Source organism: Trichosurus vulpecula, chromosome 1 (assembly GCF_011100635.1).
Source record: "Trichosurus vulpecula isolate mTriVul1 chromosome 1, mTriVul1.pri, whole genome shotgun sequence".
Taxonomy (NCBI): Eukaryota; Metazoa; Chordata; class Mammalia; order Diprotodontia; family Phalangeridae; genus Trichosurus; species Trichosurus vulpecula.
The window spans coordinates 253,824,002-253,842,686 of NC_050573.1; the positions used below are offsets into that span (position 1 = coordinate 253,824,002).

General features: G+C 37.0%; 1 protein-coding gene across 1 annotated transcript in view; it reads left to right on the forward strand.

Annotated features, from left to right (window-relative positions):
- Positions 1-11,001, forward strand: part of DSG1 (desmoglein 1) — a 44,827-nt gene extending 33,826 nt beyond the window's left edge. The window contains exons 14-15 of the mRNA XM_036768074.1: positions 4,174-4,385; positions 8,304-11,001. Coding sequence (XP_036623969.1) covers positions 4,174-4,385; positions 8,304-9,395 — 1,304 coding nt within the window. The 3' untranslated portion in view covers positions 9,396-11,001. The remainder of the gene's footprint in view (positions 1-4,173; positions 4,386-8,303) is intronic.
- Positions 11,002-18,685: the final 7,684 nt, after the last annotated feature.

The window sequence follows — 18,685 nt, forward strand, 5'->3', positions numbered from 1 at the left end:
TTGGAAGTTTATCCTTAACATTTTGAAATCATAGCCATAGAGTACAACTAGATGGCATAGGGGATGGAGTGCTAGATGTGGAAACAGGAAAACGTGAGTTCAAATCCTGATTTGGACATTTATTAACTGGCCAAGTCACTTACCTACTCTCATCCTTACATTCCTATTTGTAAAAAGGAAAAAATCAGAGCACTTACCTCACATGGCTGTTATGAGAATCAACTGTGACAACATATATAAAGTGCTTTGCAAACTTCAAAGTGATGCCATGTAAATATTATTATTATTAGGAGGAGAAGGAATATAGAACTTTATAGATGATATGATTAGTGTTAATTTCTTTGAGATGTCAATGATGATCAGGATATTCTGCTCTTACATTAGAGTGAAATTTTAAATTTCACATTAATTAAAGTTTAACTCCAATTCAGTGAAACTTAGTGCTCATTTGTAGGACTTGAATCTCCACCTTTTCATCATGATATCACTAAACACATCATCAGTGTAATAACCTGAAAAATAAGGTTTCTCTCAACATCAATAGAAATGTTGATCTCAGAGTTGCTAACATACCCAACTACTTAAGAATAAATATATACAATTGAACATCATGGAGGCATTTCAGCCAGCTCAATTAAAATGGGATATACAGCAGACATTTCTCCCTTTCATGACAGGGAAGACAGGGAATTATTTCTTGGGGAGTCATCAAATACAGCAAGAGTCATTTAAATATAGGTTTGTCTTAAGGCAGAAGAGTAGACAAGATCTTAGGATACAGCCAAAGAATCACATGTACTATAATTTAAACCATTTATATCTTATATGTCCCTATTAGAGATATGGATTAGCTTATCATTCACTATAAACCTAAAAAACCTTTCATATGTATTCAAATAGTCATACCATTTTGTTTCTTCAAGATAAATAATTATGGTGTCATTCTTCTCCAAGTATGTAATTTTTTTTATATTATTCTCCACCAAACTCTGAACCTTAACAGAATTATGGAGAACTTGAGTGTTGGACACAAAACTCTTTACTTTTTGAAATAGGATCCTAGTTCTCTTAGAAGCGCATATACTTTTTTTTCTTGCCTGTGGCTGGTACTACCATTTGCTAATGCAGACCTACCATTTCCTGCCCCTCCCTTCTCATCCACTGTCCTATGGCCTTACCCCATCACCCACAGGACCATGAACTCTAACAGTCTCAAATAATCAATGGGTCTCCAGCATCTCAACAACTTTCTGGGAAAGCTATACCAAATGTTTTTATATATATTTTTTTCAATTACATGTCCCAATTTGTCCCAACTACATGTAAAAACAATTTTTAACATCTTTTTTTTTAAATTTTAAGTTCCAAATTCTCTCCCTTCCTCTCTCCTTCTCCTCCCCCCTCCTTGAGAAGGAAAGCAGTTTGATATGGATTATACATGTGTAATCATGCAAAACATACTTCCACATTTGTCATGTTCTAAAAGAAAAGACAGACCAAAAGAGAAAAAAAACAAGAAAAATAAAGAAAGTAAAAAGTTTGCTTTGACCTGCAATCAGACTCCATCAGTTCTTTCTCTAGAGGCAGATTCCATTTTTTCATCATAAATCCTTTGGAACTGTCTTAGATCATTGTATTGCTGAAAGTCATTCACCGTTGATCATCTTCCAATATTGCTGTTACTGTGTACACTCTTCTCATGGTTCTGTTTACTTTACTTTCATACATGTATGTCTTTCCAGCTGTTTCTGAAAGCATTCTGCTTGTCATTTCTTGTAGCACAATAGTATTCCATCACAATTATATACCACAACTTGTTCAGCCATTCCCCAATTGATAGGTAGCCCCTAAAATTCCATTTCTCCGCCACCACAAAAGAGCTTATTTTTATACATATTACATATTTTTGTACATAAAGATCCTTTTCCTTTTTTATCTCTTTGGGAAAAAGACCTAGTAGTGATATTGTTGGGTCAAAGGGTATGCACAGTTTTATAGGCCTTTGGGCACATGCCCAAACTGCTCTCCAGAATGGCTGAATCAGTTTACAAGTCCAACAATGCTTTAGTGTCCCAGTTTTCCCACATCCCTTCTAACATTTGTCATTTTCCCTTTCTGTCATGTTAGCCAATCTGATAAGTTTGAGGTGGTAGCTCAGAAATGTTTTAATTTTTATTTCTCTGATCAATAGTGATTTAAAGCATTTTTTTCATATGGCTATAGATAGCTTTGATTTCTTCATCTGAAAACTACCTGTACATAACCTTTGACCATTTATCAATTGGAAAATGATTTGTATTCTTATAAATTTGACTCAGTTCTCTGTATTTTTGAGAAATGAGGCCTTTATCAGAGAAACTTGCTGTAAATTTTTTTCCACAGTTAAGATTAGTGAGCATTTCCCGCCATCCTATTTTCCCGTTAATCCTTCTCCCTCTCTCCTTTCACCCTGTCCTTCCTCAGAAGTGTTTTGCTTCTGACCACTGCCTCTCCCAATCCTCCCTCCTTTCTATCAGCCCCTTCCCCATCCTTCTATTATCCCCTTCCTCTCCTACTTTTCTGCAGGGAAAGATAGATGTCTACACCCAACTGAGTTTATGTATTATTCCCTCTAAGTCAAATCTTATGAGAATAAGATTCAAACATTGTCTACCACCCCTCCCTATCTTCCTCTCCATTGTAAAAGCTCTTTTGAATCTCTCTTATGCCACATAATTCATTCCATTCTGCTTTTCAATTCCTCCTTCTCCAAGCATATCCCTCTTTCTTACCCCTTAGATATCATACCATCATAGTCATCCCTCTTTCATATCCCTTAATTTTATTTTTTAGATATCATTCCATCATAGTCAACTCATGAGAAAGCTAACAGGAATTTAGACTTCATAAAGAGCAAAATAATTCTACAAGTCTGACTCCCTTGGTATTCTATTCCAGTCCAACTACCTCTGGAGTATGATGGTCAGCTGTGAGTGCCACATTTGAGGGAAGACAATAATAAGCTGGAGAATACTCAGAGAAATACTACCATGATGGCCAAGAGCAGATTCCATAGAAGAATAGTCGGCTGAAGTGGAAATGTTTAGCCTGGAGAAGAAAATAATTAGAGGAGGACATGATAGCTGTCTTCAAGTACTAATATTTAGAGGATCATAATGAAACAAAAGGATTAGACTTATCCCACTTGGCCCCAGGAGATAGAATGATGAGTAAGAAGTGGAAGTTCTTAAGAGGCAAATTTAGTTGTGGTATAAGGAAAAATGCCCCCACAATTAGCACCATGGTACCATAGACTTTTTGTTTTATTGACACTTTTTGTTTTTAAATTACAAACAGATTACCTCCATTCTGTGAGGGATCACTTGTTATAAAGTAGAAACTAACAAACAGTGACCTCATCTGAAAGGACATGCAATATTCCACAACTGTAGCACCCTCTCCCACCTATTTCTCTATTTTTATTGTGTTTTTAATTAACAGATATCTATTTTCCCCACCCTCATATGGAAAAAAGATAAAAGAAAAACAAATGGCTTATAAGAAATATACATAATCAAGCCAAACAAATTTCCTCATTAGCTGCATACAAAAATATATATGTCTCACTCTGTACTCAAAATCTATCATGTCTTAGTCAGGAGGTACATAGCATGTTTCATCATCAGTTCTCTGGAATCATAGGTTTAGAGATAAAATGGATCTTAGAAGTCATCAAATCCATCCCACTCATGTTACAAAAAAAGAAACTGAGGCCTAGAGAGGTTAAGTCACTTACTCAAGGTTAGTTATATAGTAGCAGAGTGGGGATTAGAACCTGATTCCAGGGTTAGCAATGTTTCTACTTTACTACACTGCTACTGGGTTCCCTGTCATTGGAGGAATTCAGAGAACGGAGGATCACTTTTATCTCTTTTCTCTCATCTAAAGGATTCTCATTCATGCATGAATTAGACTAGCTGGTCTGTGAGGCCTCTCTCAACTCTGAGATTCTGTGATTCTGATTCTGTAATAGCTGTGTCTTTCACTCTTTTGCCATGACAATTCTTTCTTTCTTCTAACTTCTTTCTTTGTTTTTAAATGCCTGATCAGGAATGTGTTGTGCCTGTCTAGATAAACAAAATATTTCAGTAAGCTTCTTTGGAGTCCTAAACATTAAATTTATAATATTTTTAGGAGTTTATACAAATGAATATGGAGAAAGAGAAATGAGAGACCTAGGAGAAGGAGGAATGGGAACATCAAGATTTGAACTAACAAATGGAGTGAAAACATCTGCAATCCCTGAAGTCTGTACAGGATATTCTGGAACATTAAGAAGGAATTCCATGAGAGAATGTAGAGAAGGAGGCCTGAATATGAACTTCATGGAAAGCTACTTCTGCCAGGTAATGAACGTAATGGCAACTTCTGCATTATTTATGACTCTATCAGTCTAAGCAGATAAATAATATTTCAATAATATATGATCTCAGGGCAGCTAAGTGGCACAGTGCATAGAGCACCAGCCCTGGAGTCGGGAGGACCTGAGTTCAAATGTGGCCTCAGACACTTGACACATGTACTAGCTGTGTGACCTTGAGCAAGTCACTTAACCCCAAATGCTTTGCCTTCCCCTCTCAAAAAAAAGAAAATAATAATATACAATCTCCTATTCCATTCAATTCTGATATTACTCTACAGCCTTATAAGATGGAGAAGTGAATAACATGGGTAAGGTGGGGGGTGGCATTAGGACAGCCTTATTCTCTAGAGTGTATTCTCAAATCTTCCAGAGTATATGCCGCCACCCAGTGGGAAACTGTAGAGGAATGTCACTTGGGTTGGCTGTCTAGGCAGCCAGGATGTTACAACATCAAATTCTTATGCCTTTTGGAAGTCTACTGATCAATTAATCAATCGACACATATTTGCTAGGCACCTATTACATGCCAGGCACTGTGCTAAGCTCTGGAGAGACAGAGGCACAAAACAAAACTGTCAGTGCTTTCAAGAGGCTTGAATCCGTCAGAGAATACACACGTGTATACATAAGTATTTACAGAATAAATAAATACAAGGAAGTTTAAATTCTAGGTAAATATGGAGAGGAGGCACCAGAATTAGGTGGATGAGGAAAGACTTCATGAAGAAAATGATACTTAAACTGTCTTGAAGAAAGTGAGGAATTGTATGAGGCAGGGGTGAGGAAGGAGTGTATTATGGGCAAGGAAGAGAGCCAGTTAAAAGGCATGGAGGTAGGAGATGGAATGCCATGGGTGAAGAACAGAGCGAAGGCCAATTTGTCAGGAATGTAGAATGTAGAAAGAGGAGCTACATAATAGGGCTATAAAAATATGTTGGATCCAGGTAATGAAGCACTTTAAAAACCAAACAGAGAAGTTTATATATTTGATCCTGGGGCAATTGGGAGTCACAGCAGTTTAGTGAGTAGAATACCAATATGAGCAGAACTGCACTTTGGCAGCTGATAGAGACCATGGGATGAAGATAGACTTGAAGCAGGAAGCTGCATTAGGAGGCCATTGCAATCTTCCAAGTGGGGTGTTGGCTCTTTGAATACTGAGAAGAAGATAGATGCAAAATGCTGTGAAGGTAGAAATGATAAGACTCAGTTACTGGTTGAATGTGTGGGGTGAAGTTTGGTAAAAGGATAGATTTGGGAGGAAAGATAAGTTTCTGCTTTAAATATGTTGAATTTGAAATGTCTATGAGACCGGCACTTTTGAATGTACAGTAGTTGGTGATGTACAAAATGGAGCTTGAGAGAGACTTGGACTGGATATGCAGATCTTGGAGTCATCTGCATAGAGATAGTAATTAAACTCATAGAAGCTAATGAAGCCACCAAGTGAGAGAGTATAGAAAGAAAAAGAGAATAGGGGCCAGAGCAGAGCCTTGGGGTACATCTAGAGTTAAGTCCCATGATGTGAATGATGAGCTAGCAAAGAGGACAGAGGAGGAATAGGAAAACCAGGGGATGGCAATGTCATAACAACCCAGGAAACAGAATGCCTAAGAAGGGAAAGGAATCAATAGCATTAAAGTCTGAAGAAAGGTCAGAAATGATGAAGACTAGAGAAAAGTTCACCAGAGTGGGCAATGAGGAGATGATTTGTAATTGGGGCAGGGTACATAGCTTCAGTTCAGTCAGGAGGTCAAATGTGAGACTGCAAAGGAAGAAGTGAGTAACAAAGAAATAGAGGTAACATCTACAGACATATTTTTGTAGGAGTATGGCTGAGAAAGAGAAAAGAAACATAAGATGATAGTTTGAAAGGTGGCAGGGTTTGGGAAAGATTTTTTTTAAAAGGATTGGCAATTTTAAAGTAATCGCAAAATAACCATTAGATAGGGAGATAGCAAAGATTAGAGAGGAAAAGAATGATGGAGGGGACAATCTGTTGGAGAAGACAAGAAGAAGATATGGTCAAAGTGATACGTAGAGAAGCTGGCCTTAGGAGAAGAAAGAAAAGGGACTACCTCATTATCAGAGAGTAGAGGAAAGGAGAGAATGGGGGAATGCCATGAAGAGATTTTAAGAGAAATAGAAAGGGACAAGAGGTAACTCACAAAAAAAATGGCTTCAATTTTCACAGGAAAGTATGAGGTCCTCAAATGAGAGGGTGGAGGAAGGGCTAAGTGTGGGAAGCTTGATGAATAGAGAGGGTTTGGAATGGCCTCTGGGATAGGGAATCCATCATAGAGGAATAAAAGTATTGCCCTGATGCAATGAGTGCCCAATTGAAAGAAGGAAGGAAATAAACATTTAATAAACTCTTTTATGTGCCAAGCCCCGTGCTAAACACTAAGCACAACAAATGTGATCTCACTTGATCCTCACAACAACCCAGGAAAATAAGTACGATTATTATCCCCACTTTATAACTGAGAAAACTGAGGCAGAGAGTGGTTAGGTGACTTACCCAGAGTCCCACAGCTAGTGAGTATCTGAAGCCAGATTTGAAGTCAAGTCTTCCTGATTCCGGGTCCAGCATTCCATCCTCTTCACTACCTGGCTGCCTCTATTAAAATTTGTTGGAGGTGGTGTAGTTGTCACTGTCGTTATTAGCTGCTAAATTATTTTGCCAGCTGCTATACAAAGTATATAGACTTGGTTCCTCATCCTAGATATATATAGTAGAATATTATAAACAACACGTGAGAGAGAGGGCAAGCGTTTGGCCTGTAGGCTCTTTCACTTGGCAGAGGGTCTATGGGTCTCTTAGTTCTTCATATGAAGAAGGGCATCAGAGTCAAATTCTTCCAATCTTTCTGGAACCAATATTTTAGATAAATCTTCCTGGACTCTTGACTATAATTCCACCTGAAGGTTATACACAGACAAACCAAGGGGAGCTCCATTCTCCTCTTTCAGAGTTATTAGTGTGATGCGAGGCATCATGCATGGAGATGCACAAAGAGCAACATCAGCTTTAAGTACCTTCTTCCAAATTTTTAGAGAACAGATGCAAGTACCTATGTGAAGACTAGCTAGGCAATCTGTATTATTCTATCTAAATTGAGCAATATGTAAATTAATCATTAGAGTGGGTCCATGAGGTTAAATCACATTTCTCACAGACTATAGTAAGTACACTGTCAACACTAGGCATCAGCAAATTAATGATTACAAATGATTGCCAACCAAATTGTTGAGAGTAAATTCCTCATGTATGTTATTTTTTCAGTGTTTGGGGCAATAGAAAGGACATAGAATTTGAAGTCAAGGGTTTTATCCCCTGTCTGTCTTTACCTTTGTGACCTTGGGCCAGTCACTTAAACCTTTGGGCTTCAGTTTCCTCCTCTGTAAAATAAGAGGGTTAGACTAAATGACCTCCAAGGTTCTTTCTAAGTTCTGAATCTATGATTCTTTGATATCCCCTCATCAGATATGTTTTTTATGAATCCCAGAACTCTTATAGAACAATACTTCTCATGTATTTATTTTGTTCTATTTTGGATTTTAGTTATTTGTGTAGATGCCAAATCTCTGCTTCTAGACTGCACACTCTTTAAGGACGGAGATTAGGTACAATTTTACCTTTGAATCAACCTGAGTACAATGCTTTGCATGTGACATATTACTTTTGAAATAATGAGATGGGGGAGGTGAAGGAAAAAGGCCTAGAAGGAGGAACAGAAAAAAGATATCTCAAAAAATTAGACATCTGATAGATATTTTAAAAAATATTCTTATTCATAGTTTCTTTCATTAAGAAATTAATAAAGTCCAAAGAAAGAAAAGGTACTGTTTAATGTGTTAAAATGTATGCATGACTTTTCAATTTTTTTCACAAATTTAGAAAGCATTTGCCTATGCTGATGAAGATGAAAGTAGACCATCAAATGATTGTTTACTTATCTATGATATTGAAGGAGTCGGCTCTTCTGCTGGCTCCATTGGCTGTTGTAGTTTCATTGGAGAAGACGAGGATGACAGCTACTTAGACACCTTGGGGCCGAAATTTAAGAAATTGGCAGATATTAGCCTGGGAAAAGAGATTGATTCCTATCCAGATGCTGATTACACTTGGCCACCTGACAACACCGAACCCAGTTGTCCTCCCCAGGGAAATGATTTTTCTGGACACCCACCAAAGTCTCCACATTTTGGTACCACCACAGTTGTTTCTGAGAGCACCTACCCCTCTGGGCCCGGAGTTCAGCATCCTGTGCCTATACCTGATCCCCTGGGCTATGGAAATGTTACAGTGACTGAGTCATATACTACCACTGGGTCCCTACAGCCCCCGGTACATATTCAGGATCCTCGGCATGGCTCAAATGTTGTGGTGACAGAGAGGGTGGTAGGACCCATCTCTGGCTCAGGTCTCCAGGGAATGTTAGATCTAACTGATTTCAGAGAAGGGTCCAATGTTGTAGTGACAGAGAGGGTAATTGCACCAAATTCAATACTACCTACCTCCTTGAGTATCCCTGACCCCAGAGATACATCAAATGTGGTAGTAACTGAAAGAGTAATTAGACCAACTTCTGGCCTGATGGGCAATCTAGGTATTCATCCTGATTTATCTGGTGCCCATAATGTAGTTGTTACAGAGAGAGTTGTTTCTGGAGCTGGGGTAACTGGAATCAGTGGTGGTGGTGTTAGTGGTATGGCTGGCAGCAACGTGAGCAGAGGTGCTGTTACCATGAGTGGTGGAGGTGGAATAGGCTTGAGTGGATCTGGCATAAGTGGGGGTGGCATTGAGATGAGCAGCCTGGGAAGTGGGGGAGGTGGCTTGAGTAGCATCGGTCTGAACAGCAGTGGCAGTTCTACACTTGGCCACGTGAGGAATTCTGAGCATTTTAACCAGACCATCGGATCAGCCTCCCCTGGTACAACTCGAAGCCGGATCACAAAATACAGCACCATACAATATTCTAAGCAGTGAATGTATCTGAACTTTTTTCTATGGCAATCATAACCAAAATTTAGCTATTTCACCCCACACCAAAATAGCATATCAGGGTTATTTATGATGCACATCTAGACTCTAAAAGTATAGTATATAATGGGGTGACCCTATAGTATCACAACATGAGAGAAAGATCCTGTGACACTGTTATTAGGAAAACCTCTCCTGGGTACAATTCAGTCATTTCTTTTATTATTGCTAATGAAAAGCTGAAAGCGTAATAAAGATATGAGGTAGATGTTGCATTTATCTATGTGTGGCTTGGGGCATATTCCAAGTTGGGAGTAAAATAGGCCCATAGTCATAGGACATCATCTTCTTTGTGCTTGGGGGTTTTATTGGTTAGCTTGCTCTGGATTGAACTGCCTGCCATGTTGCTCTGGTAAAAGGGCACATGTACCATGCTCATGCATTTGGGAAGAATTTGAATTGTGTACAAAGTACTATTTTGCTTTCATAGATAATATATATGGAAAATATGCCATGTACTTGAGTAAAAGTTAACCACTGCATGATTCTTTTGGATTTTATTGGATATTTATTTTAAGGATTCCCTAAATCTCCCCATCTCAATGGTAAAAAGAGCTTTAAATAGAAAATGGGCCCTAGAAAGGAAAAACTGTATAAGAAAGTGACAATAGGAAGAGGATGTTTCAGGGCAAACCTGCCCCTGTTGCTGGAATATAGGAAAAAGAGGTGTCTACAAGGGACCCTGGGACTTGGCATGGTTTCCTCCAAGGTCCTCAGAGCCATCAGAGTTCTAAGAACCAAAAGAAAGTCTTATATTTCCTGGCTGGTGATCAGCACTGAGAATGGGCATGACTTCCTCTGTAAGCTCTGACTATAGTAGTGGTAAAGGCTATTCATGTTACAGAGTAATAGAGCCACAAGACTCCAGATATACATCTTTATTTAATTCCTTCTCCTATCCACCATTGTTTGTGATTATGATAGAAACAGTAGACAAACAAATCTACCAGGCATACTGCACATGCAGATTGAAAGGAGTCATGGTTGCTATTGCTACTCAAAGCTAAACCACCTCTGTAATCAGTGGCTTTGCACTACATTTTCTCTTAACTATCATTTTCAGCAAGCGTTATTCATGCATATCCATACATTTATACATGTCTCTTATAAACATGTTACCACAATATAGTTAAGAGAGCTGAGAAAAATGGAATGCTCACGAACACATCTTTTGGGGGGTAGGGGAGTACTGTGGGAATACCTAAGGGGACCTAGTTTGATACCTGGAAAATATTAAATGGGGAATAATTAGAAAGGAACTTTTCTGTACAGCATTTGCTTATAATGTTGGTGGCTTTAACTGAGCTTCAGGTCTCTCTGCCTTCTGCTCTCTGCCTTTTTGAAGGGTTTGACTAGGAACTTAAACTGTTGTCCTTTTTGTGTTAGCAAAAACATGATAGCACTGAACAAATCCATTTCCCTAACCCCCAACCTGGAACATTTTATTCTCAATCTCATTACTCAGACATTGCTGGTTTGACTTTCAGTCACCTCTTGCCATATCTTACACACTCCATTTTTTAGTTATTTTCCAAATGTTGACATGTGCTAGTTTTATCCAGATACAAAGCAAAGGTCAGCAATGTCTTATTTTTGTTGAATTGTTTATGTATGGTTGCTATATACTTTGTTATGTAGTCAAAATTTCTGAAGTCTAACTAATAAAAAATCAAAATTAATATTCTGTGCATTGAGAAATACAATTTTGAAAAATATATCATACTCCTTTATGATAGAAGAAAGACATGTTTTTCTTAAAATGTTTATATGTTTTGGTATTGTTCCCAGTGAAATAAAATTGAGTGTGCCAAATTTTTTTAAAAGTTATTTGCACTACACTTATAAATAAAATTCTTCATTTACCTTTTTTCCTAACACAAAATAAACAAGATATCATGCTTATTCATTCCTTAAAAACATCAAGAATAGTATTAAAAGTGAAAAGGGTGAAATCATCACCAATGAAGAAGAAATTAAGCTATCATTACGAAATATTTTGCCCAACTATATACCAATAATTCTGGCAATCTGAGCGAAATTCATGAATATTTATAAAAATATAAATTGTCCAGATTAACAAATCAGGAAACAGAATGCCTAAATGACCTCATCATAGAAAAAGAAATTGAATAAGCCATTAATGAACATCCGAAGAAAAAATCCCCAGGGCCAGATGGGCTCACAAGTGAATTCTACCAAACACTTAAGGAACAATTAATTCCAATACTACACAAACTATTTAGAAAAATAAGCAAAGAAGAAGTCCTACTAAATTCCTTTTATGATACAAATATGGTGCTGATACCTAAACCAGGAAGAGCTAAGACAGAGAAAGAAGACTAATTTCTCTAATGATTATCAATGCAAAAATTCTGAATAAAATACTTGCAAGGCAATTACAGCAATATATAACAAGGATTATACACTATGACCAGGTGTCATTTATACCAGGAATGCAAGGTTAGTTTAATATTAGGAAAACTATCAACATAATTGACCATATCAATAACAAACCCAACAGAAATAGTATAATTATCTCAATAAACGCTGAAAAAGCTTTTGACAAAATGCAGCACCCATTCCTATTAAAAACAATAGAGAGTTTAAGGAATAAAGGGAGAATTCCTCAAAATGATAAGCAGTATCTACCTAAAACCATCAGCAAGCATTATCCATAATGGGGATATGCTAAAAGCCTTCTCAAAAAGATCAAAGGTGAAGCAAGGATGCCCATTATCACCACTATTATTCAACATAGGACTAGAAATGTTAGCTATAACATTAAGAAAAAGAAATTGGAGGAATTAGAAAAGGCAATGAAGAAACAAAACTATCACTCTTTGCAGATGATATGATGGTATATTATAGAACCATAAAGAATCAACAAAAAATACTTGAAATAGTTAACAACTTTAGCAAAGTTGCAAAATATAAGATAAACCCACATAAATCATCAGCATTTCTTTATATGACTAACAAAGCCCAGCAGCAAGAAATAGAACGAGAAATTCCATTTAAAATAACTGTAAACAATATAAAATATTTGGGAGTCTACCTTCCAAGACAAACCCAGGAACTATATGACACAATTACACAACATTTTTCACACAATAAAAGTCAGATCTAAACAATTGGAAAAAATCAATTGCTCTTGAGTAGGCTGAGCCAATATAATAAAAACGACAATTCTGCCTAAACTAATTTACTTATTCAATGCCATACCAATCAAACCACAAAAATATTATTTGGTGGAAGAACAAATGGTCAAGGGAATTAATGAAAAAAATACAAAGGAAAGTGGCCTAGCAATACCAGATCTCAAAATATACTATAAAGCAGTAATCATCAAAACTATCTGCTACTGGCTAAGAAATAGAGTAGTGGATCAGTGGAACAGATTAGGTACACAAGACACAGTAGTCAATGACCACAGTAACGTAATGTTTGATTAAACCCAAAGACCCCAGCCTTTGAGACAAGAACTCACTATTTCACAAAAACTGCTGGGAAAACTGGAAAACAATAGGATACAAACTGGGTATAGACCAACATGTCACACCATATACCAAGATAAGGTCATGATTTAGACATAAAGGGTGATAGAGTAAGCAAATTAGAAAAGCAGGGAATAGTCTACCTGTCAGTTCTATGGGAAAGGGAAGACTTCATGACCAAACAAGAGAAAAAGGGCATTACAAAATGTAAAATAGATCATTTTAATTATATTAAAATAAAAAGCTTTTGTACAAACAAAAACAATGCAACCAAAATTAGAAGGAAAGTAGAAAGCTGGAAAACAATATTTATGGCAAGTGTCTCTGATAAAGACCTCATTTCTCAAATACATAGAGAACTGAATCAAATTTACAAGAATATAAGCTGATTCCCCAATTGATAAATAGTCAGAAGATCTGAACAGGCAATTTTCAGATAAAGAAGTCAAAGCTTTCTATGGGCATATGAAGAAGTACCCTAAATCACTTTTGATTAGAGAAATGCAAATTGAAACAACTCCAAGGTACCAACTCATGCCTATCAGATTGGCTAATATGACAAAAAAAGGAAAATGATGGATGTTGGAGGAGATGTGGGAAAACTGGGACACTAATACACTGTTGGAGGAGTTGTGAATTGATCCAACCGTTCTGGAGAGCAATTTGGAACTTTGCCCAAAAGGCTATAAAACTGGGCATAACCCTTTGATCCAGCAATACCACTACTACATCTGTATCCCAAAGAGATCATAAAAAGGGAACAGGACCTACATGTACAAAAACATTTATAGCAGCCCTTTTCATGGTGGCAAAATAGTGGAAACTGAGGGGATGCCCATCAATTGGGGAATAGCTGAACAAGCTGTGCTATATGAATGTAATGGAATACCATTGTGCAATAGGAAATGATGAACAGGCAAATTATAGAATAACCTAGAAAGACATATACAAACTGCTTCAAAGTGAAATGAGCAGAACCAGGGAAATATTGTACACAGTGTCAGCAACATTATATAATGATCAACTATGAATGACTTAGCTCTTCTCAGCAACACAATGCTCCAAGGCAAGACAAAGGATTCAAGAAGGAAAATGCTATCCACATCCAGATAAAGAACTGATGGACTCTGAATGCAGATCGAAGCATATCTTTTTTACTTATTTTATTCTTTTTCAGAATTTTCTTCCTTTTGATCTGTTTTTTCTTTCACAACTGTGACTAATACGATAGCACATGTATAACCTACATCAAATTTTTGGAAAAAGGGAGGGGAGGGAGGGAGAAAAATTTGGAACTTAAAATTTTATAAAAATGAATGCTAAAATTGTTTTTACATATAATTGGGAAAAATAAAATAGTAATAAATCAAAAAACTGTAAAAAAAAAAAACAAGAATGAAGATCCAGCTTCCAATACTGATCAGAAATTATTCTTAAAAATTGAATCCCAATTATTTTTATTTGCTATTTTTTCCTACCATGGACATCTCACCTATAAGAACATTTGGAATTAAAATAAACCAACTGAAATAATTTTATCTGGACTCAGCCCACTATTTATGGTACATCACAGTAACTCAAGGGGTACAGTCAGCAAATCAGTAAATTTTATTAAGCACCTACCTCCAGAGAAGGAGACACTGTGCTAAGTGCTACAGATACAAAAGTTTAAAATCTCTCAAGTGGCTCACTGTCTAATGGGAGAGAGAACATACAATTGACTATGTAATAAACTAGAGATAATCAACAGAGGGAAGGCATTAGAATTAAGGGGCATTGTAAAAGGCTTCCTGTCAAATCTGGGACTTGAAGGAAGCCAGAAGGTGGAAATGAGGAGGAAGAGGATTCCTGGAATGGGGCTACAAGTGATAATGCCTAGAAAAGGGAGTAGAGTCTTGTTTGAAGAGCAGCAAGGAGGCTTATGTCACTGGATAACAGAATACCTGGAGGGGTATAAGGTTCAAGTAGACCAGAAAGGTAGTGGAAGGGGCCAGGTTACGAAGAATTCTAAAAGTCAGAGTATTTTATATTTGACATAAATAGGTAACTACTGGAATTTATTGAGTGGGGTGGGAGAAAGAGAGGAGGAAAAGTGACCTGAATGTCACCTGCACTTTAAGAAGATCGCTTGACAGCTCAGTGGACAGCAGATTGGAGGAGAGAGAGATTTAAGGCAGGCACCCCAACCAAAGGTATCAAATTCAATAAAATCATCCCAAAGAATTTTTTTCACTTCCGTTCTATTCTTTCCCACACATTTGACTCAGCAATAGCTGATGTGTAGATTGTTTAGTCAGTCAAGTATCAAGCATTGATTTAGTGTCCACTGTGTGAGAAGAGCCTCCTTTAGGAGCTGGGGGAAATGGAAATCAACCTGAGGACAGCATGGCTGCTTCCAGGTGCTTTAGCACAAGTCATAGTAAGAACTTTCTTATGCATACAGAGTGGGATTGATCTTTGAGGATGCGGGGCGGGGGGGGGGGGGGGGGGGGGGCGGTGAAGTAAACATATCTAAACAGATCATCTATGCTTTGGGATGTTTTCCCTTCCTTAGTAAAAAGTATTATGACCACAGGGGCCCTTTCCTCAGATTTAAAGCTGAAAGGGCCTCAGAGATCATGTAATATAACAACCTGGTTTGACAGATAAGGAAAGTAAGACTTAGGTTAAGTGATTTGTCTAAGGTGACAAAGTAGCAAAAAACAACATTGCCTATCTATTATCCTGTTAGAAGTATAGTCCACAAAGTTAGCTAAGTAGGCTCCCAAACAAGATTCCCTTTTCTAGCCTACCCATATTTATTCTTTTTATTTTACATATTTATATATCTATACATATATTTATATAATAACAAATATCTTTATATGTATATTATTGATACATATATTTATTTAAGGGACTCAATTAGGACAGTTTACTTTTATATGAGGAAATATAAACTGTACATTTAAGATTGAAATTAGTAATTAGGTAGTCCTAAAGAAAGATTGGAGAAGAGTTGAGTATTATGTGATTCTAAAAAGTAATACTATCTAGGAAAAGGTAAAAAGAGTAATTATACAAATGAGGGGCAAAAAGAAGAACTGATACAGAGGAATTAGATGGAGGAGGAGGGCTAGTAGTTCTGGAAAGTTACTCTCATCAGGAATGGGTTAAAGAAGGAACAATACACACACACACACACACACACACATACATATATACATATAAAAGGGCATAAAAGTCTTCTAAATTCAGAAAGAAATAAAAGGTTAAAGGAGGGGGGAGGTATTTTTAGAGGGAACCCTATTCACATCAGATCCAGGTTAAAGAGAGAACAATATAAACATTTAGAAGGGAATAAAAGTCTTCTAAATTTATAAAAAAATAAGAGGGTGAGGGAATAGGATAAAGGGTGAGGGTATAGAAAGATGTCTAGATTAATGGGAATGGGAAAAAGAGGGAACAACACACATATTTGGGAGGCTATAAAAATCTTCTGAATTCAGGTAGAAATACGAGGGCAAGGGGAAAGGGTGGAGGGGAAAGGATAGAGGAGGGATCCTGGAGGGGGGCGGGATGGAGGGGGTGGGTTAAGTAATAGGAGGGCAAAGTAGCAGGTAGAAGTAAAGTAGAGAAATCAGGAGGGATAGGAAATAAGAGATATACACAAACATAAATAAATATCAGGGGTAGAAATTACCAAAGAAAAAAGCAGGGGTAATAATCATTATCTCAGACAAAGTTAAAGCTAAAATGGATTTTATCAAAAGAGAAAAATAGGAAAACTATACTATAGGTCGGCCATATTTATCAATATTGTTTTAAATTATGCAAAATAGCTAGGCAGTATATGGTTAGAATATTGCTGTGGTGTCAGAAATGACGAGTTTGTAGATTTAGAAAAATATGGAAAGACTTGGACTCATGAAGAAAGATGTTATCCACCTTCAGAGAAACATCACAATATAGTATGGTCTTACATAGATGCTGAGAACGTATATGTGTGAATTTGTGTATGATTATAGATATCTGGGCATATGTATATGTATATAAGTATATGTATATATGTCTATGTGTGTATATATGTTTGTGTGTGTATGTATATACATATATGTGAATGAATGTATTTATTTGTGTGTGCATGCATGTGTGTATATATATGCACATACATACACACACACACACACACACATATCCCCACACTTAATTATAGCCTTCTTGGAGGAGGAGAGGAGGAAGGGGAGAAAAAGGAAGAAAGTAAAAAATGCATAGCAGAGAACAAAATAAAACCTACAAGAAAGTAAAGATGGACAGCTCTGAACACAACGTGTCGTATCTATCGTACAGGCTGTCTTGAAATGGAAATTTATTGCTTTATATTTTGAATCCTCTCTGATATTCTGCTGTGTACATGACAATGTTCTTTTTTTTCTTTTCTTATTTTGTATTTAAATTTAAAATTAAAAGATTTACAAAACAGCAAAATACTTGACTAAGTACTTTTTTGTTTGGGTTTTTTTTTGCTTTTTGGCAGGGCAATTGGGGTTAAATGACTTGCCCAAGGTCACACAGCTAGTACATGTGTCAAGTGTCTGAGGTCGGATTTGAACTCAGGTCCTCCTGACTCCAGGGCCGGTGCTCTACTCACTGCGCCACCTAGCTGCCCCTTAGCTAAGTACTTGTGAGAGGCAAGGTGGTATGTTTGCCAGAGAACCCCTCTTAGAGACTGGGAGAATAGCTCTAGTTCTGGCTCCATGACCCTGAACAAGTCTTCTTTCTCTCCTAGCAACGGTCTAAGGCTTTTAAGTTGCAAAGCAAGTACCAGTCTGGCCTGGAAGAAAGAGTAGCCTCCCTAGGGAATTCCCTACAACAATGATATCTCACAGGTCGTATCCAAAATAAGCTAATAAAGGAAGCACTTAGATACTTGGCAGGATCTGTTATTAGCTCCCATATTTCCTCCAGTGATACCAAGCAAAAGCCATCCATTCCTGCCCAGACTATAATTGTGACTCTTGTCTATGGCCTCCAGTCAGTCTTCTAAGAAGAACCACCCAACATGCTGGTGACCTTGCACTAGAGCTCAAATCTCTTGACATTTTATGGATAATAATGGAAATCAGAGACTGTCTTTCTGTTATCTCTTGGTCTCCCTACATGACTGGCCCATCTTCTTTTCCAGTCATATTAAGCTAGGTATTAACTTTTTTCTTTTGGCCTAACATTCGCTACCTTTGCACACAGTAGATGCTCAGTATTTGTTGGGTTTAATGGATTTGATACCAATTTAATTACTTTCCCTAACAAAGTATCATTGCACTATAATACATTAGTATATCTAGTGAGGTATAATCCAATTTGACTCCATGTCTCAGACTGTTTAATTTATATATGAATTGAGCTCCAAACTGTTTGAGCTATTATAGTTTGCTTTTAGGTGTTTCTCAAATTAATTTGAGACAATAAATGACCAAGTTGTTCAACTGTTTACTCTTTCCTTTCCACTGAATGATTATTAACCAATTTCAATCAGCTATTTATTTTAACTTATTTTCTTTCATTGACTGCTCACTGTTTCACTCTTCTTTAATTACTTAGATGATTTTTAAAACTCTATAACACTTTTCAAGCTTCAACATAAAGTTCAACTTGGTACATTTGGGTGTTTGCTCCTGACTATAATTTGATTACAATTTCAAAAGTTGGTTTATAATTTCCAAAGAGTTTGTATTTACAGCAATGTATGGATCTCTTGGTTTT